Consider the following 27,427-nt stretch of genomic DNA (forward strand, 5'->3'; position numbering starts at 1 on the left):
AGGCCAGTTTCTAGGAGTAAGGGGTGAGAAGTGGCCCGGCCTCAGTCAGGAGCCTGTGTCATAAGAACCTACAGCTACTTGCTTCTAGAACAACTTGAGAGAGAAAATCCTGTGTGTGACAGCCAAGAGGAAAACAGCCATTAGGAGGCTAAGTGAGCTGAAGAGAGCTTTCTGATGCTGCCCAGTGCAGAGGAAGCATCGAAGTGTGGAGTCTGAATCACACATGGTTTATGGCTCAGTAAACACCTTGGGTTTTCAGTTCAAACTGGAGAAGGGCCATAACCTATAGTGAGAAAAAAAAAAAATCTGTCCTAGAATTAAAGAAGTTGCCCTAGGACTAATGGCAAAACCCTCACAATCGCTCTCCAACAAAGTGAAAAACAAAGGCTTCACAGGCTGAAGGTGATGTGTAATTTAAGTATCTGGTGGAACAAAAATTAATACTTCTCAGAAGAAGAAAGCAGAATCCAGAGTTTTAAACAGATTTCCCACAATGTCCAGTCACACAATTAAAAGTTACCACTGAAGCAATAAAACAAAAAAATGTGAGTCACTGTCAAGATAAAAAGTGACTGGGGGCCAGGGATTTAGCTCAGTGGTTCCACTGCCTGCCTCGAAAGCGCAAGGACCTGAGTTCAATCCCCCGTACCAGAAAAACAAAGTGACCGGTAGAAGCCAATTTTAAGATGCCACAAACGTTGTAACTAGGAAATATACATACACACACACACACACACACACACACACACACACACATAAAGAATAGATTTTTCATAAATGCTTAAATAGAAGAAATATCAACAAAAATTATTTTTAAAAGATGAAATGAGCTGGGGATTTAGCTCAGTGGCGCTGAGCCTGCCTCATAAGCATAAGGTCCTGAGTTCGATCCCTGGTACCAAAAAGAAAAGAAAAGAAAAGATGAAATGAAAATGGAAATTCTAGATTTAAAAAATTGGGGTCCCGCTGGGGATTTAGCTCAGTGGTTCCGGCACTTGCCTCGCAAGTGCAAGGTCCCGAGTTCAATCCCCGGTACAAAAAAAAAAAAAAAAATTGGGAGTCCTAAACTGAAAAATAGAAAGTTGGAAAACAAAACAATATTTGAACCAATAAGGCCTAACAATTAGCTGGTGTGACAAAATCTAACAACTAACAGATCTAAAAGCAGCAAATCCAAAGCAGATAAATATAAAGAAATCCACAGCTAGATACATTAGAATCAAACTCATGAAAAGCAAATATTAAGATAAAATCCTAGTATTAGTCAGAGAGAAAGGGGAAAAAAGGGTGAATATCATCAGAAATATAAATAACAGTGACATCTTTTAAATAGCAAAATCCAAATTTGATTATATCCAGCAAAAATGTCCTTCAAAAAGAATAAATTGGTATTTTAGATTAAGAAGGAAAGTTTCTACCAGCATATTTGCAGTATTAAACAATGATACTAGACATAAGTAGAATTTTACCTGCCAGATTTTTTACATTTATGAGTCTAGTTTATGAAAAATTAAGGACACATAATGTAGTCACCAAAGCAAATGTATATAAAGGCAACAAAATTAAAATTAGACATGAACACGTATTTAACTTTAAACCTCCTCTCCCTCCAAAAAAAGGAAGAATAGAAGAAATAAAACAGACAGGATAAACAGAAAATAAAAAAATGGTAGACATGTAAGATTTTTACTTTTTGACAAAATAAAAAATTAAAAGAATGAGAAAAAGATATATATAGAAAAGTCAGAGAGGCTACTGTAATACAAGATGAAGTAAATTTCAGCACAAGATGTAATATCACAGGTAAAGTGGCCATCAGAGAGGCTTATGTATCTAGTAACAGAACTTCAAATTATATGAAGAAAAACTTACAGACCTAAAAGCAGAAATAAATCGAGTCATAATTAATGATATTAATACAAAAGGAGTAAAATGAAACATCTTGGGCCCAAGACAGTCCAGCACAGCAGCTGTGGCAATGCTTTTTGTGAAAAACTGATTGCCTAGGCTCCGTTGTCAAAGTTACTAATTCTCAGACCTAGGTGCAGGGTGGCCTATTTTAAAACAGTCTCCAGGTGATTACAGTGCTTGCCGAGAATGGGAACTACTGCTGAGTGTTCACTAAAGCATAGCAGTTATGAGCAGACCAGTTAAAGCCAGAGGAGAAAGCCAGTGTGGCCTTGCTCTGCCATTAGTAGCCTTGTAGACCTACGCAAATTGACTTTTGTATGCCTCAGTAATGCTCATAAGGAATAATATATTGACAGTCAGCATGTGCTTCATAGTTTGTTATGAGGAATGAGTTAAAAAGTGCCAGCTGGAGTAGGTCTTGGCATAAAGTAAATGGTGGCATTTACGGGGCTGGGGATTTAGCTCAGTGGTTTCGCTGCCTGTCTCACAAGCACAAGGTCCCCGGGTTCAATCCCCAGTACCAAAAAAGAATGGTGACGTTTACTATCTCTCTCTCCATAGGTCGAAAGTTTTCTCAGAAGGAAAAGTCAAATGTCTGCTTCTCAAATGACTAGATGTTGAGATATTTATATGAAGAATTTCAAGGAATATGTCAAAAGAATAGTATCCTATTCTCAGTTCATAATTCACGAAAATAGTCCCAAATGTTGAAAAACGGCATTACTGAGTAAACCCTAATAAACGTTAAAAGTGAGATCAAAAGCCCATGACACCACATAATTTGCCTTCAGTGCTGTACATGTTTAGTGAAGAAATATGAGGCAATATTACCTGATTAGGACCTGGCTTCATTGTTTCATTTACTTAACATGCAATACATTTTTAAAAATTACTTTCTCTCATTTATCCTTAGAATGTCAAGTTTTGGATTACTTATATAAAACACATGACTTTCAGTGGGCATTACAAATAAGTATTTTTAGCTCTTGGACATTCAAAATTCAGTAATTTTCCTTTGTGGTGGAAAATGAGTTCAAGACAAAGGTTACCATTTGTAATTAATTATAATGTGCAAATTTTCACATATGGTACTAATCTTTTGATTTATTCAAAGTCAATTTAATTAGTTCCCTGGCAAATTAAAAAAAGCTAAGTCTGAAGGAATATTAGGTAAATGTTAAGTAAATCAGCTGCTACCTTTGTAGCAATCTCATGAGATTCAGCAACTTGAATGGAAAATACCCTGATTTGATCAGTAATCAAATCAAATAATGTCCCCGAGATTACATTTAACTGTAGTTTATCTCCCATTTTCAATAGTACTGCAATTGAAGTACTTTGAGTTATTTTAAGAAGAAATATATTTACAGCTACTGCAAATGAACGCCCAAGTTAACAGCAAATGACTTGAGACCTCAGTGGCAGGTTACTGGCTCAAACAGGGATCGTAATTCAATGGAGAAAAAGGTTAAGAAAATGAGGGTACAAAAAATCCTTAAAAAAACAAAAACGACAAGCATCTCCCATTCTAGTCTGTCCTAAGCTCTCAGCCAAAGGTTCGCAGCTGGAAAACCCCGATTCTAGTTCTTAGGTTCCTATGCTCTGGTTCCTGCCTTCTTCATCTTTTTTTCTTACCATACACTTTCATGCAGTTTTCAGTTCCCCAATAACACTACATTCCTCCCAGTTTGACGAGTTCTTAAAACCTCTGTTAGTTTCTACTCTGGGAAAAAACTCCTGGTCCCATAGATGAAATTAAGCCCAAATGCTAAGTGTTTTAATAACTGTATGTTTTCCTTACCTTAAAAGTCACTTCATTCTATGATTACTAGTTGCTTAAATATGTCTTCCTCAGTAAAATGCACCACTTATGCATAAGGAAAGTATGTTTTCTTTATAACTAAAGTGAGTAGCTGGAGTACTCAGGGCCTTACACACACAAAATCTTTAATATTTCCTACTTGAAGAAAGAGAATGGAGAGGAGGAAGGAAAGAAGAGAAAGAATGGAAAATAGGAAGAACAGGAATAAAGGAAAGATGGAATGAACTGTAGAAGAGCAGTCTACTCTTAGATGCTTTATATGCCTTGCAGAATTTAGGATCATAGTAAGAATTCCAAGATAAAGTCCAAAAGTCAAGTGGTAATAATGTCATTCTTGGGTGAGCTATCAGTTTTGTTCTAGTCTCTCATTTATGATTTTGGACTCAGCTGACCACAGCTCATGGACCGTAGGCCTGTGATGGTCTCATTTAAAAGCTCTGAACCTTTCAGAGCTTTCAAACAGCCATCTGCAGCACATGTACTGTAGGTTCGCCATCACTGATTGGCTCTGAAAAACTGTAAAATAGCATTTTGTGACATACAACTACACTTCTGCTTCCAAGATACTTACATTTTCATGACAAATTTCTATTTCTGGAGTTCAAATTAAATTGAATCTTGACTCAGTAAGTGAAAAATGTCATTCACAACAGTGAAATTCCCTTTCACAGATTAAAAACTGATAATATTCACATATTAATCAATTATTTTCTGGGTCTGTCTTTGATCTTGTGTCTTATCAATACATGATTCCATCGTCATAACAATCCATGAGATTGACAACATTTTTACCAAAAGTTAACAAAGAATGACCCTTGTTAGAAGCTATGTGTAGTTTCTAAGCCCTGCTGTTTCATTTGTCTACCTGATGGCAATATGAGATAGAAAAAAATGGGGGTGGTTCTACATACTACCTGAACATAAACAATTACTAGATGAGGACTATGAACCATAATCCTAGTAATCTGACACCTGGGACCCACAAGGAGAAACAACACAGACAGCCCCCAAAAGACAACCGTAGTACTACTTGCTGTTGAAAGAACAAATGGAAGCACAGTTCCATCTTAAGCTGTTAGATACTGTTCCTACTTCCACGAGAACTGGACACATCCATGGGTTGTTTCTATTCTCAGACAATCCTCAATCCGTCACCTCTCTCTAGGCGATGCAATTCAACTTTAATGGGTACTGTACTTAAAAGTTAAGCCTGCTCATCTTTTTCCTCCTGATACGTATATTTATGGGGTACCATGCCATGTTTCAATGAAATCCACTTAGCATCCCCCCTTTTTTGGTACTGGAGACTGAACCCTGGGCCTTGCACATGCTATATTTACAAGTGCTCTACCACTGAGTTATATCCCCAGCCCACTTTATTTCTTGAGACAGGATCTCAAACTTGCCAGCCTCCTGCCTCAGCAGGATGCAGCTGGGATTGCGGTGTGCACCACCACTCCCAGACCTAATCCACTTATCTTTAACACACTCGATAACTGTAATTAGGTAAAACTAAAGACAAACATAACTATGAAACTTTATTTGCATGATGATTTCAATATAAACTTCTAAAAATCTAGCATTTATGAAATAATTAGAAATCTAAACATCAATAGTTTAATGTATTAAGAATTCCATGCTTTGGGGCTGGGGATTTAGCTCAGTGGTTCCAATGCCTGCCCCGCAAGCGCAAGGACCTGAGTTCGATCCCTGGTACCACCCCCCCCCCCCCCGAATTCCATGCTTTAAAAAAAGGCTAATTGTATTACTCTGTTGTTTAAAACACAAATGTCTTACCTTTTAGAGATATACACTAAAACGCTTCTAAAATAGGTGACATTATTTTTAGAATCTGCTTCAGAAATCAAAGGGAGTAGAGAGGTAAAATGAGTAAAGGTATGCATGAAGCAAAACTGCTCATGAGATGACATCTAAGAAAATGGGGTGACAAGTTCACTGTACTGTTTGAAAGAGAACAAAACACAGCCTCCATCTCCCCTTACAAGAAAAATTTTAAAAGAGGCCAAAGAAAAAAGTTAATTTATGGAAGCTTTCCATATTGGTGTTAATAGTGCTCTTTATTATTTTTAATCTGATATTGTCTTTATAATGCTGAATGAGCTAATGGGAAAAAAGAAAACCCATTAATACTCATATAGTTTATTACCAAATATAACTCTAGGTGACAGATTACATTTAGAAAGGTTTTTTTTTTTCAGCTATTTTACATAGTACTGAGACACTTTTGGCAACAGATGACTGGAGGTACAAGTCTACTTTTTTTCCTACTAGATCACTCAAGAGATAATTGTTTATGTTTGTATTTAGTGTTCTAAGTTAATTAGAAACACCATAGTATTTTGGAACATTTATTTGGATCATCTGATCTAAATATGCGAGTAATATTTAAATCAGGCATAAAGCCACCACCTATTTACATCCCCAAAACACCCAGTATAGGTTATAAAGCACCAATAAAAAAAAAATACATTATAGAGGCAAAACTTGAATTATACTTAGAAGAAATAGTATTAATAGCACTAAAATGATCCCAGAATAATACAATTCTTTGTATCGTGTTATACATTTTAGAGACTAATTTTTTAAAAAGCATAGTCAAGAAATTAAAAACGTCATTGTTTTAACTCTAGTACAAAACTTTTTTTAAAAAAAGTCCTGCCACAGAAGTTAAATTTTTTAAAAAAGAAAATGGTGGTTTCAAAATGAGGATAATAGAAACCTTTAACAACAAATTTAACAAATCAGAAAGCAGTTGAGACTTGTACAAAGAAAACAATCCATTTTAAAACAGAAAATAATCCCCCCAAAGCCCCTAAATTAAAAAAAAAGTGATACCAAAAAATACACTCTAGCCAAGCCAAGAGGCATTTTCCATTCTGGTTTTCTATAAATAAGAAGTTAAAAAAAAAAAACTTTTTAAAAACCAGTGAGTCATATAGAATGGAAAGAGTTGAGCAGTTAGGTCACATGCAAGCTCTGGAAACTTACTTGAGTTTTTCCTCTTCACTCAATGTCTTCCACATTTCTTCAATTTGTACTGTTGCATCCTCGAAATTAGTCTTAGGATTTTCTATGAGAAACTGAGCACGATGTTCTTGAATAAAAAGGGCACTCGCAGACATGGGTTTCTTGATTACTCGATTGCTAATTAAATCATAGGCTGTCAGCTGTCCAGATTTGTTATCTATCACATTTGACTTTTTGTTACAGGGGCTGTCTCTGAGATTTTCTTGTTCAAGGTTTGAATGATTATTCTTGCTCACTTTATGTGCTAAACTTTCCTGAGGCACTAAAATTTTCACAGGTTCAATATTCTCTCCTGTTGAATTCTTAAGTGCATCTCCCTTGCTCCAGTCATCTGTACAAATTTCTAAGGACTTCTCAAGAACTGTTGCTTCATTTCCCCCCTTTTTATCTATATGGCTTTTACCACCATTTTCTAGTTGGGCATGCTTAACAGAACCTAAAAAACCAATTTCATTATCAGCACTCTGGGCATCCTCTGATGGTAAGTTATTCACTGGGCTTTTTTGAAATGTATTTCTAGTGTCCTTATTAATATCAGAATTTTTACTACTAAAATCATCATCACAATGTTCATCAATACTTGTCTGCTGATTTGAATAATTATTAGTGTTTCTTCTTGAGTCATCATTATGTACATCACTTTGGAAAGGAATGACTGAAGTATCAACATTTGGGTAATTATTTCCAAATGATTCCATTTTATTAAAAAGCACATCTGTTTCTGCTGTTTTACTAACAACCATGTCAGTTGAGGAAACATCTGTTTTATTATTTTCATAACAATTTGTACTAGGTAGTGGTCCATAACAAGTTGTCATCAGATTTTCAAGAGCAATTAAAACAGATTCCTAAAAAATACAAATTAACGGATAAAATTAAAATGAATAAAAAAGAAAAATATAAATAAACAAGTCTTTTATATAAAAACAGCCTGCATAAATTTATATAGCATAAATTAATACAAAAATTATCTGGAAAACATTACCTTATTCTGTAATAATACTTGACTTTTATCTGGTGTTAGATTTACATCCACATCAGTTGTAGGTACATCAATTTTCAGAAAAAAGATGGGATACAAACGAGTAGATTCCTTTAGGCACTTTGGATTGTAATAATGTCGGATTAACTAGAAATACATGTAGTGAATAAAACACAAAAGTACCATTTAAATACAGTACTGCCAACCTTAAAATACCATCTAAAGGAGCAGATCCAACTGAAACACTGAGCAGTTGCAACCACCCAGTGGGAAAACCAGCATGTAAGCAGTCGTGACAGTCCTGTGGAGGCCCCGAACCCACACAGAGCACAAGCATCCTAAGAAACACAGGCATCCAGCGCAGCTGGCTTCAAGGCTAAAAATCATAGCGACATAGAAGTTCTGAAGGCCTAGAGTTCTAATCAAAATTGCTACTTTCTGGCTACTTTCCTTAAGTAAGTCATTTAACATTTGTTTCCTCAGTGCAAATGGGGATAAATTACGCATCAGCGCTGTTGTACAGAGAAAACAAAACATAATATGTAAATAATACCCAGTACAATGCTTAACAAGTGATTATCTGTTTATTGCCTTCTTTTCCTTATTTTAGAGCAAATTCTAGTAGTCATTTTTATAACACTCTAACAAATGTCAGAGCTGGTTTTAAATTTCTGACCAAAGTGATACTTTTTTCTAAAAGTGATTACCTTTAATATATCTTTCTGATGGGCAGGTCGACTATTTATAAAGACGAAACTCCTCTCTGGAGTTGAAAGACTTGTGGAAGAGTGGTCTGCATCAAGCTTTGGAAGGAATCCACTTAGATAAATCTGTAATTATAATAAACAGTCATAGAGTATCCAATATCCACATCCAATGGTCTAGCACTATACAAATACATTAAAAGGTTAAAAAAATAGATTTTCAGCTTAAGATCTAAAGAGCTATATATGTCATATCTGAAGAATTAACCTTGAATAAAATCCTGCAGCATACTAAACTGGTGTTTATAACTCTAAGGAAAAATGAACATTTATAAAATCTTCAGTCATACTTTTAATTATTTAACAGTCATAGGACAAACTGCACCTGCTCTCTACTCAGCTTTACCTTCTTTTTACAGTTTCTTTTCGCACACTATGCTTTCTTTCTGGATGTCTGTCCTTTCCTCTTAACCATGAAGAAGTTGCTGTATATCTTTGAGTATACCACAATGCTAATCTTACTGAGGCTGCATTTCAGAATTTTTTTTAAAAAATGTCTTTTATTCTTTGAATTAACTTCCTTGGGGAACCAACCCATCGCACTTTATCTTCCTTCAGTTTTGCTTAAAGATATTTTCTACAAAACTTTTACTAATTATTTACAAGTTATTCTTATGCTACAAATATATGGAGGAGGAAAAAGGATACAAGGAAAAGGATACAAGAAAGGATACATGAAAAGATAACCAGAGAAAGAGAGAGATTTAAGGGGTGTGAGGCAGAGAACATGTTCCTTTTACCCTTAGCTAATTAACACAGCTAAAGACACTATAGAGAATGTTAAAAGTACAGACTAGAGCTAGACTGCTAGGGTTTGAATCCTAGCTCCACTACTAGCTTATGTGACTTTGGTCAATTAAAATACAGGCCTATAATCTCTTATCTGAAACAACTAGACTGCGATGTATTATTAATCTGCTGAGAAACACCAATAGTAAAACTGTAACTTAGGTTAAAGAAAGCAAGGATGTCAATAGGCATGCTATTTTTAGTTGAGCAGAAACCATGAAACTCCTTACCAATACAAGCCTGTAGGCTACCACCTCTGTCTAAGGGTGTCCCTCCCCTTGGAAATACGTGTTGAAGGAGATGCATTACCAGTTTTAGAACACTAAGTGCATTATTGTCAGGATGCCAAATTGTGCCAATTAGAAAAAATAAATTAATAAATCTGGATAATCCATTACAAAATGATACCACTTAACTAACTGCAAAACTTCACAGCCTTTATAAATGGTTGTATAATTTACCAGGTAACATGAGACTCTTCTTAAAACACCTACTGGGCATCAGGGAAAGACTAAGGTCTGAAACATTTACTGGTTGTGTGATTTAAAAAAAAAAAAAAAATCTGCCCTCTGGTCTGAAAGGGTAAGAATAAAGAAGAAAATGAAAAAATAGATAGCTGTTAGTGGCTTCCTTTCACTCTACCTTATAATTACTGCATGTTATGCTGTACATTACTCTACAATGATTTATGGTAATCTTAACAAGCTATATTTAAGTTATATAGAATGCAAAATGAAACAGTTCTTAGAAATAAAATACAAAAGACCAAATTGGTGCAACAAAATAAAAATGAGACCGCCTTTGCAAGATTCTGGGCCTCAACTTAGAAATGGAAGGCAAAGTACAAATTCTACTCTCCTGGTTGCTTCTCAGCTATGAGCCTCTCTTTTCTTCCTCTTCAACCCTCTTTCTAAGTTGGCTTCTGCCTTAATGACCAGCTGCAGTCATTTTATTTGCCCCCCCCCCCCGAAGCCCCTGCCATTACAGGCGGCTCCTCTTTTGGAAGCACCCCACTGCACGGATCTGCACGGGTCTTTCTGCTTCCTCTACAACACTTCCTCGTTTTCTCTTCTTTCAGTAGCCCCTATAAATGATAATGGTCCCTCTGAATTCCATCATTAGACTCTTTTTTCTTGCACTCCAATTACTATAATTTTTTTCACAGCTATAGTTTCAACAACTAACCATATAAAATGATGCTAAGATACAGATACTATAGTTTCTGTTTCTCTCACTCCCAAATGCTTACTAACTGCAACTGTCACAAAAACAGTCTCAAGCTCAAAGCTTCATAATATGTCACCCCACTTCTGCCCTGCTGTCCAACCAGATTCTCCTGTATTCCTTTACTCTGAGAGTCCTGCCATTTACAGAGTCTATAAAGCCCACCTCCTCTTCTCCACTCATCATGTTGATACAACCTTTACTGGTTGCCTAACACGAATCTTTCTCCCCTTTTTAGCCATAAAATCCATCATAACAAACATGGAGTTACATTTCTAAATACCTTAAGTACTCTGGTTAGAAGAATGAAACAAGTTCATTTGAAAATTCCCTTCTCCTCCAAGCACAAACTACACAGCAGTGACAAAATCAATTTCTAAAGTAATTTTAAAAGACCCAGTCACATAAAAGCAAGACAAATAATGATTTATGAATGCAAAACATGTAACAGGGAGTGATGGTGAAAGGTAAAAGTCCTACATGCTGTACTATCAGACACAAGGTATGCCATTTGGAAATTAAATTCTGGCAAGAAGGTAAGGACAGAACACTGTACAAGGCAGGGGATTGAAATTAGTCTTTCTGTTTGAACTAGAGCTCATATACCACCACCTCTGGAAAAAAACAAACAAACTTTAAAATGCTGCATGACCACTGTCTGGAGCTGCTTGCCAGGGTCACAGGAAAGAACAGAGACAGCTCCAAAACCAAGAACAAGGCTAAGCCAAGCTGGCTAGGAAAAGAAGTCTAAAATCTTGGCAGGCTGAGGCATCAACTGCTAACATAGCGCCTGGTTTTGAATCAGAATGGAGAGGGGAGTATCTGTCAGAAACTATGGAATGGGAGAGGTAAGTGAGGAGAGGAAACAAAACAACAAAAGCAAACCTACATTCAAAATAATTTCAAAAATTAAAATTTCAAAGCATATAAAATAGCAGAGAATAAGAGGATTTTCCCTCAGGAAAACAGAAATGACAGAGCAATATGAAAAGGACTTTGAACTTAGTACAGTGATACCTTGGTACTTATTGTTAATTGGTTCTGGAAGGCACAATGAGTACCCAACAAACTGCTTTGGTTGGAAAGGATAACAAGTCATGAGGCCACTGACTTCAACAAGTTTTCCTGCACATCAAGTACCAAAGGAATGACTGGGACAAAATTTTCACATCAAAATACCAAATTTGACAAGTTTTAGAGCAGTGGAATAAAAAGGTATGACTGTAAACAAATTAAAATGAGTAGCTACAAAGCAAGTTTAGAAAGAAGAATATGAAAATAATTCTAAATCCTAAAAACAGATAATATGGTTTAGGGGTTAAAAATTAGGCAGCACCAAGGAATTCATGCAGAAGTTAGCACGGAGTAATGCAGAAATGTCATAAGCAGCTCCATCAGGTCAAAAAGCCACACCTGAAAGATACCTAACCAAACTTCTACAGTAATGGCTCAGTTGAGACTATCATCCACAATAAGGTTGTTCCTCCCATATGAGGGCCCTACAGATTAAAAAAATGGACTTTCGCATTCAGGGAAGAGACATACAAAGATGCTCTACACCCACGGTTCCCATGAGCCAATGGATCTGTCATCCCAGTGCAGTAAGCAGGCCCTGGTGGACAAGTTTCACAACTTACGGACATGTAACGGGAGCTGAAAATCAACGCAGGATTGCTTTCAGCCAGGGACAAGAAGTGATTCAAAGAAACTCTGACACAGGACAAGTCTCCTCTAACTACACAAGCAATATAAGAGAAAAGAAGAACATGAAAATAAAGAGCATGGAGTGGTGATGGGTGGCTGGTGGCAACACAAACATAACACCTGTTTAGACACACAGTGCAAGGACAGAAGAGGGATGGACTGATAGGATCAGTTTCACCAGACTCCAACCCTTGAGTACCATGTAAATGGAACGCCAGCACACGCTTTCCAAATTCTTTGCATTTCTCCATGCAAAAATAACACACGAAGGTATAGCAATAATTCTGATATCTGACAGATTACCATAAAGCTATCTTTAAGTGATCCTATTTCAAAAGAAAATTTAAAAATAAATGGGCAAGATCAGATCTGAAAACTTATCTCAAAACGGACTGGGAAAATAATTCTCAATTGCAGGACTGACTCCTGCAATAGTTCCACCCACACACAGAATTATAGCTTACCAGGGTCTAGATCACTGCTTTCCATTCCTGCATGGTGCACCTAAGGACCTTGTAAAGATGCAGGTTCTGATTCAGTAGATGAGACTTTTTTTTTTTCTAATACGCTTTCATTTGATGCCAACACCACTAGTCTGTAGAACAAATTAGGACAGCCAGTGCATCGTGAGCATGAGGACACATAGGCAACAGAGTCCTATGAAGCTACAGGGAACCCAGAGGGAATTTAGATGTACCCTTAGCATCCTGAGTCAGCTACAACAAGCAACAGAATTCCAGAGATCCTACAGGCTTAAAGTTAGCAGCCAACCAAACAAAAGGCCTCTTCTCTAATAAAACCGAATGACAATATGTCTTGACTCCAATTCATGTAACTTTGTACTAGAAGGAAAGAAAGGAAAGAAAAACAGAAAAGAAGAAGATGGATGCAGGGAGACAGATATAATTGGTTTCTTAAGAACCCGAGCAGTAAGGATATGGTATGCAGATTCAACCTTAAGCCCTCACCCCCTTATGGCAACTGGGACTCTCCCAGAATCTAGGAACAGGGTGATGATCTTGATTACACAACACTGAAGGACAGCCTACAGTCCATAAGCCCAGTCACCAATACCCAGTTAGATTTCCTATTCATGGGGCAAGACAGAGAACCAGACACTTTGCAAAAAAGACTTTAGGTTAGCAGAACAAAACCTAAGAAAAAGATTATTTAAAGAAGAAATACTTTAAAAACAAAAACAGTATCTTTAGAAAGAGTTAAGATTTTATATTCATAAGAAGTTATAAAAAAATAAAAACTGGGGGTCGGGGATTTAGCTCAGTGGTTTTGGGGCCTGCTGCGCAAGTGCAGGGACCCAAGTTTGATCCCCGGTACCAAAAATAAATAAATAAATAAATAAATAAATAAGCCCTTTGATATTAAATATAACTTTCAAAGTAAACAATTCAATTGTTTATCCTAAAAGAATTAAAGGGTACAGTCGGTGAGATCTCCCAAAACTTACAGAAAAAAGAAAAGATGCAAAACTTGAGAAAAGAGAAGGTCCTAATCAGTGGAGAGTGAGAGGGAGAGAAACAGTGTTAATGGATGGAAATGCATAACCCAGGAATAAGAAAGAAATGAGTCTCCAGATTCAAAAGGGCCACATAATTGCTGAGCACAATGATGACCTAACAAGTCACAGATCTGGACAATTTTTTATAAAATCTAAGAACAAACATGAAGGAAAGATCTAAAGAATTTTCAAAGAGAAAAAAATTATCTAGAAAGAACTGCTATGTATTAATCTTCGAGTCAACAACAGATGATCAAAGAGATACTCAATGTCTTCAATGTTCTAAGGAAAAACTATTTTGTATTTTCTTTTTCTTTGTTTTTTTTTTGGTACAGGGGATCAAACTTGGGTCCTTGTGCTTGTGAGGCATGCGGTGGAACCACTGAGCTAAATCCCTGGCCTGGAAAAACTCTTCAATTAATCTCTAATTCTGTGTCTACAACAACATCAACATCAAAAGTGCAAAATATATCTCTTGTGTGCCCTTTCTGTGGAAGATATTTAAAGTTGTACCTTCAAAACATTGAGAACGAGTATCAACAAACACTTATGATATAAGAATTAATGGAACAAATCAGTGTTCTGATTTAAATATATCTCAGGATGAGAAGCTTAAAATACAATCAATCCATATAAGAGATAAGTGGGTTCTAAGAGCAATGACTTTCAAAAGAGGGAATGGAATGGATTACAAACTATAGTAGAATGATCAAAAGAATTTTTTACTGATTTGCTGAAGAAAATTTCACTTAAAAACTGTCAGAAACCTCAGAAAAACTAAAAACTTCTATGAGGTAGTTCACATGTAAAGCAAAGAAAAACTGACAAATTTTGGCAACTGATGGAAATATAAGAAAGAAAAATTTTATTTAATTGAGACAATAGGAATATTTTCATTTGTATGGCATAAGAGACATAATACTGGATCCTGTGAAAAGTGTAACCCCAACACAACAGTAGGTTTTTCAATGAAAACCACTTACAGTCATAATATGTTCATCCTTTGGAAATCAATATTCAGACAAAAGATGAAAGACTTAAATGGTTACAGGGCCGGGAATAGTGGTGCACACCTGTTAATTCTAGCACTTGGGGGGAAAGGGCATTGAGGCAGGAGGATCGCCATGAGTTCAAGGCCAGCCGGGACTACTTAGTGAGTTCAAAGCCAGACTGAAATACATAGCTCTGTCTCAAAACAAAACGAAACAAAACAAAATAAAGCAAAGCAAAAATGTTTACAGGACCAGAAGTATGGCTCAATGGTAGAACATGAGGCCTTGGGTTCACTCCTAAAGTACTGCAAACAACAGCAACAACAAAATTACATATGAAAATATGCTATTCGGCTTGATAATAAGAATGTCTTACGGACAAAATTGAAACAAGAAAGAGCAAGTAAGTGAGGGGAAGTATCATCTAGTATTATAGGGAGTCAGAAAGCACTAAAGCTGATAGACTGAGCAAAGAAAGTTTGAGTGTGTACATATAATGGGAAAGGGAAAGAAAAGATAAGCAAGCTCAACAATTTTACAGTCTAACGGAAGTAAGACTCTAAACTGAAAATTATTTTTTAAAAATCAATTTAAGCAAAAAGAAAGATAAAAGCAGGGCTGGGGAAGGAGGTTAGTTTTATATGTATTTTCTTTCCTACCTACTTTATATACATATTTTGATAAAAAAAAGTCACAAAAAAACCCTCTTATTCTAAACTCCCCAAAAGAGAAATATTTTAACCACATCATTACCAAGTCAAAATTATGAAAGAACATTTTTGTGCATACCTGAGATTCTTCAGAGTGGTACCTGAAAAGACTCCAAGTTGCCCATAATAGCAGTCCCCAGAACTGACATGAGAGCCGTCTTGTGGTCAGATACGCTAGTTTTCTGCCAAATAACTGCATACAGATGAAATGACACACACAACTGTTAACACAACTCAGTTACTAAATTCAAGAACTTATAGAAATTGTTTCTATAGTCATTAATATATCTATGGAATGGACTTGAGAGCTATAAAGTCTGACCGAACAAACCTTGATTCCGAACTCTAGAAGCTGTATGATTTGTGGTGTTCAATACTTTCAACTTCCCTTATCCTTGGCCTTCTCCCAACAAAGGGCTGTTTTTCAGAGTTGTTCAGAAATGAAAACATATAAGGTAGGCAAGCACACAGATCGTTGTGGCATAAAACAGTCTCATTCAACATTCTCTCTCTTTCTCTCATCCTAAACTTGAGAATATGTACTTCAAAGTGCACTTACAACTTAAGTGTTACTCCAAGTAAGATAATTATTATTTTATAGAGGATGGACAGCCATGCTGCTAAGGGATTTCTGTAAATAGTTCAGTAAGCGCAAAAATTTTGGAAAAAGCAAGAACTTTAACATTACCTTTTCTAATTACTTTTAAAATACAGAGAACTTACAGTTAACTGAATCTCATAGGGAGACGTGATGAATTTGGATGTTTTTCACTACATGTATGTAGTAGGTAGGGTAGATTAGGAGAACCATGGCCCAGACACACTAAACCAAACTTTGTGAAATGCACAATTGGGTGCAATCTGCAATCTCTTCAATTAATGAGGTCCAATTATAGTCAAGTCCCTTGAGAAATTGTCAATATAGAAACAATCCATTTGCTCAAGAAATATTCACCTGGCACTCCCTAAGTACTGATAAAAATGTGCAAAGGACCAAGAAGAAAGCATATCCATATCAATATTCAAGAGGGACCTCTGGGCACAGAGATAGAAAGAACATTAAGAGTGTGGTGCACAGACCAAAAAAGCTTTTTAAAAAAGGAAGTAGTTTTGTTTATCAATATTTAATTAGTAAACCTCAATTGTGAAGGCAATCTGTAATATATAGGGAGAAGTAAGTTGCACAAAGATGACGCACAATTAACTAAAAATATGCAGTGGCAACTCCTTCCAGGATACAAAACAGAGTACACGCCACTGGCTTAAAGTGCAACTGCTATCATTTGAATGTCTCCCCGAAAACTCATGTTGAAATTTCATTGCCATTCTAACGGTGTTAAGAGTAGATCCTAAGAAAAATGAAGCTCAGAGAAATTAATTTTCCGCAAAAAATACTGTAGACAGTAGGTCACATATTTAAGACATGTACCCAAATCTTTCTGGCTCTAAACCTCTCATTCTTTTTCACTTTCCAACATTTCTCTCCTCCTCTATGGTAAAAGGGAGTGATAATTTAGAACCAAATCCAGACTTGAAACAGAAATTCCCCAAAAAACTGAGTGTCTGTCTGACAAAGGCACTTTTCATGAGTACCCTCCATGGTCATGTGATATGCTATGTAATACCTTGATAGTATTAACAAATAACCACAGAAAACAAAACTATTTTTAACCTAGTCATCTAAAGATAAAAAAATTTTTCTTTAGAAGAAGGGCAAGGAGTAAAACTGGTGGTCCTAAAATCAAAGAAACCCAAATAAAAATGTCTAAAAAGAACTGGGCATGGTGGCACACTACTGTATTCTTAGCACTCTGGGAGGCTGAGGTGGGGGATCACAAGCCTGAGCCATTTAGAGACTTAGTGACAGTCTGTCTCAAAATTTTAAAAAAGGGGTGACGTGGGGATGTGGCTCACTGGGAAGATCCTGGATTCTGTCTCCAATGCCGCTAGAATGAAGCTGGTAATTGTTGGAATCAGTCTTAATCTTATGCAGATCCTCACACCTCAGGATTTCTAAATTTCCAAACACTTGCATTTACTAATATTACATAAATATAGATGTGGAGTAATTAGTCTAAAACTGTGCAGCAAAACAGCAGTACTAGAAAAAATTCAGGTATTTTTCCATCCTTAAATTCAAGTTTTCAGTACCTACTGCTGCGAAAGTAACCTGTATTAGAAAAAGAACGTAAAATACATAAAATCAAACTATAAAAATAAATTGTACACAATTTAAAAATTAAGGTACAGGTTTAATGTGTCTATTTCTACACAAAATATTGTGATATGTTTTGTTAACTACATTTACACATAAAGGTTAATAAAAAGGCTAAGGTCTGAAGCTCCAGGAGACATTAGATATGGGCATCATAGGTATTTTTCAATCTTTTAATTTATCAAATATTATATAAATATTTGGGCTAAATTAAAATTTTTGGAGACATCAATTTTGAATTTGTTTAATAAATGCTTATGGAGCATCTACTTTGTACCAGATTCCAAGGTAAAAGAGTCTCAGCTCTTAAGCTAAAAGTGGAGAAGGAAAATGGAGCCTACGTCTGCTACATATAGCTGCGATGTGGGTAAGACTGGAAAAAGGAGTTTGCCTCTCTGACTTATCATTCCTGATTAAATAAAAAAGTACATGCAAAAGATGAAAGCATAGAGTTTGCCTTATTGGAGATGAAGCTATAGAGATAGAAGCAAAATTATTAATGAGCTAGCACACGATACAGAGGAGTTCAGCTTCTCTTATCTGCAATACAGATTTCACTGGAAAAATCTAACTGGGAAAATATCATGATCAGATGTGGATGTCAGAAAGAGATCTTTTTTTCTTTTTTAAATCTACTGCTTTTATTTTATTTTTTTAATTTTAATTTTCTTTTTGGTACCGGGGATCAAGCTCGGGTCCTTGCACTTGCGCAGCAGGCAGCAAAACCACTGAGCTAAATCCCCAGCCCCAGAAAGAGATCTTTGACAAGAATGGTTTAGTAAGAGGTGAAACTAGAATAACATGGAGTTTTTCTTTTTTTAAAAAAAAAATTACTAAAGAAAAAAACAAACAAAATAACATGACTAGAGTAAACCAACTCAGAGGGTCTCCGCTTTTACTGAGGACATGCAAAATGAAGTTCACATTCACAAGGTACTTCTATAGGTGCCCTGAGAGTGCTAATTCCTGCTACACTACCTGTCATGCTACTGCTTTCTCTTCTACTCCTAAAAGTACAATGGACTGCAAGCCAGTGAACGTCACATTTATAGGATTACCCTTCTAGTTTTTGTTTTTATTTTTAAGGTAAGCCATTTGCAAAGTACCATATTTTACTAATATTAACTACTATAACTAAGAATCACTGGGCTGGATTACAGAACCAGCATTGGTAAGAGGGAAAGAAGACAGACAGACTAAAGGCTAAAAGCAGACGTGAAGTGATTTGGTGACTGACTATACAAATGTGTCCTAGGCTCCTGACCTGGGAAACTGGAGTGGCACTAGCATCACTTCACCAAAACAGGAAATTCAGGAGAAAAGGCTGTGGCAAGAGAAGATGGGGAGTTCAGCTTGTTCAGGGTGGAGTCCCTGATACCTACAACAACACCTGGTACTCAGCAGGTTCAATAAACACTCTCTGAAATTTTCAGGGTCTACTCAAGTTAAAGCAATACTTCATTATCATTTATTCCACTGCATGGAGATACATTTCAATTATCCTTTCATTAGCTGTTGGGTACTTGGATTCCTTCCACTTTTTGGCTACTATGAATGATAAATTTTGGTGTGGACATACGTTTTCATGTCTCTTGAATATACACATAGGGGTGGAACTGTTGGGCCATATGGCAACTCTATGTTTAATTTTTTGAAGAACTGCCACACGTGCACACAGGACTTTGTGTGTAGCAGCTCTTCTGCTACGATGCCAGTTTTAAGCCAGCCAGCAGCTGGTGAATATCGATATTCAAAAACAACAGAAAGTATATAAAGTTCTGAATAAGCAACTGTATGAAATGACTCACATCAGAAGTCTCTTATAATGAAGTGTACAATGAAAACTTATTCACAAAAAATGTTGCTCTTTAAAGCTATGTTGGCTCTCAGATATGCATATGCACACATGCAACCACCCACTCCATGCACACGCACTCTCACCAGGCTGGGGAGCAAATCCAAGGCCTCATACATACTAGGCAAACAGTCTACCAGTAAGCCACATCCCCAGTGACCATATATATATATATACACACATATATATATGTATATATATATTTTTTTAATAGCAAAGAATATATTTCAAGAAACTAATGTCTTAAAATTACTGCACTAAAAAATAGGCACTACTAACATAAGTATATTTATTTGTTTACATTACAGTGATGCTTCAAGTACAGGTATAAATCTCAGCTGCTGACTAATGAAAGTCTGCTAACTCACTGTGTTCCTTGCTGAATACAGAATTGTGAAAAGATCACTTCAACAAGAAAAACTGTGACATATGAGAACAAGAAATGTGATTTAAAAGTCTGTTTTATTTTAAAGGGAACAGTGCTGCTAGCAACTTAGAAACATGATTTCATAGTAGGGAATTATTGCATCAGTGGGCTGGTTTAGGAGGGTTTTCCAACTAGTTACACTGGGATTAGCAATAAATAATAAAGAGGTCTGCCAACAGGTACAATCTTCACTATTACATAAGCAGTACTTATTTTCAAAATATGATGTTATTTAAATTAAACAATTAAATGCAATAAAAATTGAGTGTAGAAGAAACTGAATTTTTAACTACATTTTCTGGAAGAAAATATAATTTGCTTTCTCTATCACTTCATCAATTCTACATAATTTTCAAAAACAGAGATTATTTCACTTCCTGAAGTTTTTGTATATCTCGCCCTTAAGCTGAAAGCTTAACATGTGCTAAAAATACACACAAACCTCCATATGTTTTCTATCTAGGTCACAGAAAGCCGGAGCATCTGAATGTGCCAAGTAAGAATCTGACTCTGCTCACTATGATGACAGTGCAAAACCAGCTCAATCAAAACTATATTATTACATGCACTCCATCTTAGGTTTGATTGAAGTCAGCCAAATACATCTTGTCCCTTTTCCCTTGTTCCTACTACACTGACACACACTGTTTGAAGAAAAATGAAGTTAGGTCAGATTACCCAATATTTAATTAGTAAACCTCAATTGCAAAGGCAATCTGTGATATACAGGGAAAAGTAGGTTGGACAGAGATGACACACAATGAACTAAAAAAATGCAATAGTGACTCCTTCCAGGATACAAAACAGAGTATACCCTACTCATTTAAAGTGCAACTGCTATCATTTGAATGTCTCCTCCAAAATTCATTTGAAATTTCACCACCATTCTAATAGTATTAAAAGTAGATACTTAGAGGGCCAGGGATTTAACTCAGTGGTTTCGCCACCTGCTGTGCAAGCGCAAGGACCTGAGTTTGATCCCTGGTACCAAAAAAAAAGAGTAGATACTTATAGAACTGATACTTTGGCATGGAGCACAACCCTCATGAATCAATTAGGTTAGTTATTTCAGGAGTGGATTCTTAATTTTAAAAAGGGTGAGTTCAGTTCAATTTTCTCTGTCTCTCAAGCTTGCTTACCATGCTGTGATGAAGCCCTTATCAGAGGTGGCCCATCAATCTTGAACTTCCCAGCTTTCAGAACCATGAGCTAAATAAACCTACTGCTTATAATTTACCCAGCAGAAAACAGACTAAGACAGCAACCAGATTCTTTCTGCAAAACATATGCTCAAATATACTAAGCTCACATTTGAATTTTCTAAAATCTAGAAGTCTTAACTACTACTTCCAAGATCTTACAGGTTAATCTAACTGGATCTATATCTATTGCCATCTACTCCTGGATTAGTACTGTAATGACTCTGGTTCAGGAAAGGATAGGGACAAAAATACAACATTAAAAAAGGCCATTTTCGGGCCGGGGATTTAGCTCAGTGGTTCCGCCTGCCTCGTAAGCACAAGGTCCTGAGTTCGATCCCTGGTACCAAAAAAAAGAAGGTTATTTTCCCACACTGGCAATATGGCAACTTTGAGCCACAGTGGCAGCTTATCTTAAGATATTACAAAAGCTTTTAAATTCAACATAAAATTATGGCTTATTCCATCACAATATCAATATTGCTGTTAAAAGAACAGTATCACTTTCTACTAATAAGAATTAGTATGATTGACTATTGCTAAGCAGCCTCAGGCTTTCAAAACTGATTCTATCTTGGTAAAATTTATGCAACACAATTCTGAATTCCAAATCTCCTATGTTCACTTTGACTCTACTTAAATATTTATTTTATATTCTTTTTCTGGAATAGAACATCCACGACTATTTTCTTTCCTGAAGGTTACAAAGGAATTAATAATAGATATTTTTGCTACGGGAGAAAGGAATTAAATGAGCTAGGCAAACGAGAAATAAAATTTTGCATCCTACCTTTCCTGCTTTTTTATTTGAACCATGTAAAAGCAGAATTTAAATATCCAATAAAAGCCAGATATAATAATCCCAGCTGCTTGGGAGGCTGAGGTAAGATGAGGGCAAGCTGAAACCAAGCCTAGGGCATTTAGTAAGACTCTGGCTCAAAATAAAACCTTAAAAGGGCCAAGAATATAGCTCAGGTACAGCACTTGCCTGGCATTCACAAAGCCCTGGTACCACACACATATACAGGCACACACAGGGAAAAAAAATAAAACATAAAAGCATTGAGTTAATTTTTGCTTAACTTTCAAAGGAAGATTGTAGAGACTGATTTCTTCGTAGTTTTTAAAATCAAGAAATATTGTTTCCAACTGCTCATCAGATCTTGTCTTGTCTAATCAGAAATGTTTTTCTTGTTCAAACCGTTTTCTCAGGCCCTGTGCAACTGCCTACACGACTGAACCAGCTTCCACAGCCTTACACACGACTCAACATAATTGGATCCACCCTCCAATACCAGGAGAATTACTCTGTTTTGTTAGTCTCCTACCGAACACTTTCCAAGTACAATAGTCCACATTCTCACGTAAGGTACACCAGGTCTTCAGAATCCGGACCCACGCAATTTTTGCAGGCTGACTTCCCCTTCTCTTGCACCAACTTTCTCTGACCTCTGATAACCTGACATTGTACACACTGCTCTGCCTGCCCTGAATGCCTCTGCCCACTTCATCTTTCTCCAGAACCATTTATAAGGCAATTTCCTCTAACAAGCCTTTTAAAATCTAACCAGATTTTAATGCTATTCAGAGCATCAAACATAGCAGTTAACGTTTACTGAGAATTTATGGAGCAGGCACTGGACTAAGAATGCTTTATCTCATTTTACTTCATAAGTTACACTCTATTGTGTATTTCATTTTAAAGATGAAGATGTTGAAGCCTAGACAGGCATGTAATATAAACCAATTAATAGTAAGCTATAAGGCCAGAATTTGAAGTCATGCTTGTCTAGCTGTAAAGCCAATTTTCTTAATAGTTAAATAAGTCCTTCTTGAAGATGAAAGGAAGATTGTAGATGGCCTCTGAAAGTCCTACTGTTAATATGATTTTTCCTCAAGATTAAAAATTATCTAAGACCTGAAACATTTTCTAACCATAGCACATAAAGGAGAAAAGATAAATTAAGTCTCCCATATAGTTCTACATGTGTAGCTCTTTAGAGCGTAAAAAAATTGTATTATATAATCACTTCGAACTTATAAACAAAGCCTAATATAGCAACATCAATTGATATGAAATATTTAATTACCCAACTGAAGCTAAATTTGCTTAAGATAATTGAAGAGAAAACAAATTTTGTTTTTTTTTATATTGGTTAACTCAAGTTTTTAAAATAGAATACTGTGATTGTAAGAAGACTCTCAACACTATTCCATGACAAGCAAAGCAAAGAGTAAATCCTACTTAAATTACATATAGAAGAGGAACACGAAAAAGAACACAATGTGTTTTTAGGTCATGGAGGTGAAGTTTATAACCATCTCTTTTCTCTCCTCGCGTACAAACACACAATTTAGCAATTTCTTACTCAACTGTTAAACTAAAATTTATAACATCTGTTCTTTATCTTTAAAAAAAAAAAAGCAGGTAGAGAGATAGTTTGTCTTGACACTCTAGTAATAATATTCAGCAGCTCCTCAACAGCATAATATCCATTTTATAATTCTAAATTAAAATACATAAACTGTTTTAGCAGACTAAGTAACAAATATAAATGGCACTGCCTGTAATCCCAGCACTCTGGGAGGCTGAGGCAGAAGGATCACAAGCTCTAGCCCAGGCTGGGCAATGCAGTAACTCAGTAAGACCCTGTTTCAAAATATGAATAAAATTAAAGGGTGGAGGGGGCTGGGGATGTGCAAAGGCCCTGGGTTCAATCCCCAATACCACTCCTCACAAAAGGCAGACAAAATATTAAAGTAAACAGCATTCCAAAGTTCACTGCTTATCTTTTCAAACACCTCTAAGGTCTGTGAGTATGTTTATCACCACCTACACATGACAAAGGAAATCTCTGCCTATCATTTGTCCTTCTCAATACTATTGACTTCAGGTCAGCCTTCTGGATCTGTTCTTTAATCTCAGAACCTTGAGGCAACTGCAAATTCTTCTCATCTCTAATTTCACAGAAAAGGTTACTTGCAAATCAACCCACTACTGCTTTCTAACAATATTTACTTCAGCTTTTATCTTTTATTCTTATTAAGCAGAATACCTTATCTATTATGTTTTGTACTTTGTAAAACTTCCGACTCTAAACTTGGTCTTACCCCTCCATAACTCATGCTAAATGAAGCTACCTCACTTCTGCAAGTCAACCATACCCTCCACGTGGTCCTCCTTCAGATTAAGACCAAACTACTCAAACTGCTGGGAATGGCCCAGGATTAAAAAATACTATTTGTGTCTGACAAGCAGGTGCACGCCCCTAATTCCACTGGGAACTCTGGGATGCTGAGGCAGCAGGACCGCAAGTTTGAGCCCAGTCCGGGTAACTCAGTGAGAGCCTATCTCAAGATAAAATAAAATAAAATAAAATAGGGATAGGGATAGGGATGTAGCTCAGTGCGAAGGCCCTGCATTCAATCCCCAGTACTTAAGGAGAAGAAAAAAAGACCTTAAAAAAACCACTACTACCACTTATCACACACACACACACACACACACACACACACACAAACCCCAAAACCAAAACCAAAAAAACTATTTGTTAATATATTTGAGGCAGGACGAAAAATTTTTCAGTGGTCATTTCACACATAAAGATCTATGAATACCTCCCCTCAAAAATAGAAAAGAAGAAAATAAAAAGTTCTAGGAGTCCAACATTCTATTTTATGATTATCAATCATTCTAATACTCATTTATCATGCTAAGTGATAAAAATATGAAATTTCAATTTCATGAGAGGAATGAAAGTGTCCAAAATATATGAAGATACCCGTAAAAATCAAAGTTTTACAGTTGAAAAAATCTGTAGAGATCTGATCAACTCTCATTGGCCTATATTCAAAGGATAAATTTGTGCAGGATTTCCTAACAGATACTACTGAATAGAAGAAAACTCCCTAGTGGTTGGAGTAAAAAGTTTGTGTTATGATAAATAAAAAGTATACAAATTGTCATTCCTGGTCTGAATGAGACCTTTGCAAACCAAACTGGCTGCTCTCAACAAACAACAGGCCATTCTCAGTAAATAAGGCAGACAGCCCACACTGACTGTCCTTGGCCCCTCAGTCATAAACATTTCTTATGCTCATAGCTCCCTTTTCAATACCTACCTAAACCTACTTTTCTTCCCAGCTAGGTGCTAATATCTCTCTCAATGTTAGCCCTTCCACCCACAGACAAAAATCTCTCCCAGCTAGCTGCTGATCTCTCTCTCTCTGTCTTGTCAGCTCATCCACACACGGATGTAATAAACTTGGGTCTTCTCAGCTAGCTGCTGAAATCTGCCCCCAATTTCAGTCTCTGCTCACTTGATTAAACCTTTTTTTCTCACAAAGCCTTTCCGAGTGAGTGGTCTCACATGTACCATTTATTAACCCAAATGTATTTGGTTAGATGATCGCTAAAAGATCATTTCTTAATTGAATGTGCTCACTGAATTAAGTCAGCAGAAACAAAATACACTAAACTGATAGCTTTCAGAGACATTCCCTCACAAGTATGCTACTCCATTATGTCCTATCCATGAAGTCTTCATGTATTTCTTGATTTTCTGTAATGAAGACTATCAATAACTTAGCTTCCAGGAAAGGAAACAGACTACAACAGTGTAAGTAAATACAAACAAAAAAAACTGTAAAAATCGAAGAGATTACCAGGGAATCCAAAAGGATGAATTTACCCAAAAGAATTTACTTTATTATGAGGCAGAGTTAAGAGAAGCCACACAGTGTTTTAAATTGGTGCTTTATACATTTATGTATTGTGACTTTAGCACTGCTGAATTCATTTAAATACCACCCCAGGCCATGCATGCACGCAGGGAGTATGAAGAGGAATACAGACAGATCAAGTAGATGCAGCCCTTCCACAAGGGGCTCCACAAATGCAAATCACTGGCAAGGATGCAAAAATGTCATCCTGGGAAAACAGTATGTGGAGAATGCAATGGGAACACCTGAAGTCTTTTTCAGTTCTCCAAGGGGTAATGGAAGACTTCAGACACTTTCTTTTTTTCTTCTCCGTACCAGGGATTGAACTCAGGAACTTGTGCTTGCAAGGCAGTCGCGGTGCCACTGAGCTACATCCCCAGCCCTGACACTTTACAATAGTGTAGATAAACACCAGAATCAGAAACCAGTCCCACTTATAAATTTGGATTTGTCTTTTATCTTTTCTATATACAGTAATTTCATAGAACTTGGGTGAAAAGTAAAAGAAATTGATATGACAAAATATGAGACATTTAATGTAAATTGTTATTATGAGTTTACAAATAGCAAAAAATCAACAAGAAACATTCAAAAGAAACAAATCCCTCTAAAACAAGCAACCAACCAAACAAAAACATACTTGATAATCAGCCCCAAGTTAACTTTAAACCATTGAGGGGAGGGGGTTTGAAGTCTAACTACATCAATTTAAAAGGAAACAAAAATAAAAATCCACCCAAACTTTCCAGATTAGTCCTGGAAGAGTAATTTCTGCCCAAGGAAGAGGCATGTGAGCCACAGTCCTGAACTGGAATCTCTGTGTGCGTACTGCCTTCACAACCCTGGCGGGGATGGGGCAGCAGCGTGCGACCTTCAACACTGGCCCAATTGTACAACACCTTTCCTTGATTCCCCTATAGCACAGCTGAAACAGAGCTGGAGGAACATCAAAATGCTCTGAGTAAAAACGCCAAGAGGCCTAATGAAGGACAAAATGAACAAAGACTACTAAGAATATACCAAATACAAGTTATAAGACACTACTTATTTATCTTCAGTTTATAATCCAGATCTTTAGCCACCATCTTAGAGATTTGGAAGTGGTTATTAGGAGATGGAGCTACCACGTTCACTACCAAATCCCCAGGGCCAAATTTCTGGGTTTTGGCTTCTGGCTAAGGCCTCTTTCCAGACTGACTGAAATCAGAGATATTCAACCCTTCAAAATTTTGTCTTCATTTGTTCAAATCTCAAAACATACTTATATCAAAATGAACAGGCCTCAATCAGACTCTTACGACGTGGAGATGGGAACACTCTTTAAATCACATTGCTCTCTCAAGTAACAGTTAAAACCTCTTTATACTATCGAGATCCAATTCAGCTTCTGCAATACCAGGGAGGGCTAGGGATAAAACTCAGTGGCAAGCACATGCTTTGAATGCTACACAAACAATATTTTAAGAAAGTATTCATAAAAATAAACACTTACGAAGCACAGGAGTAGCCCTTATTTGAACTTATAAAATTAAGATTATGTGCTCAAC

General features: G+C 36.4%; 1 protein-coding gene across 12 annotated transcripts in view; it reads right to left on the minus strand.

Moving 5' to 3' along the window:
* The window catches only part of LOC147828522 (PMS1 protein homolog 1-like), a 165,754-nt gene that overhangs the window by 108,782 nt on the left and 29,545 nt on the right, over nt 1-27,427 (minus strand). For 11 of the 12 annotated variants that reach the window (XR_015450650.1, XR_015450649.1, XR_015450655.1 and 8 more), the window contains exons 5-8: nt 15,542-15,655; nt 8,471-8,593; nt 7,767-7,910; nt 6,743-7,629 (exon numbers count right to left, since the gene is read on the minus strand). Coding sequence is in view for 3 of the 12 variants with exons in the window: in XM_087209642.1 (XP_087065768.1) it covers nt 6,743-7,629; nt 7,767-7,910; nt 8,471-8,593; nt 15,542-15,655 (1,268 nt within the window). In the remaining 9 variants the exon portion in view is untranslated. Of the gene's footprint in view, nt 1-6,742; nt 7,630-7,766; nt 7,911-8,467; nt 8,594-15,541; nt 15,656-27,427 lie in introns of all 12 variants that reach the window. The other variant, XM_087209643.1, reaches the window with a different exon arrangement.

The sequence above is a fragment of the Heterocephalus glaber genome, unplaced genomic scaffold (assembly GCF_053883595.1).
Source record: "Heterocephalus glaber isolate CG9 unplaced genomic scaffold, H.glaber_assembly_v1.0 deba00001058, whole genome shotgun sequence".
In the NCBI taxonomy this organism is placed as follows: domain Eukaryota; kingdom Metazoa; phylum Chordata; class Mammalia; order Rodentia; family Bathyergidae; genus Heterocephalus; species Heterocephalus glaber.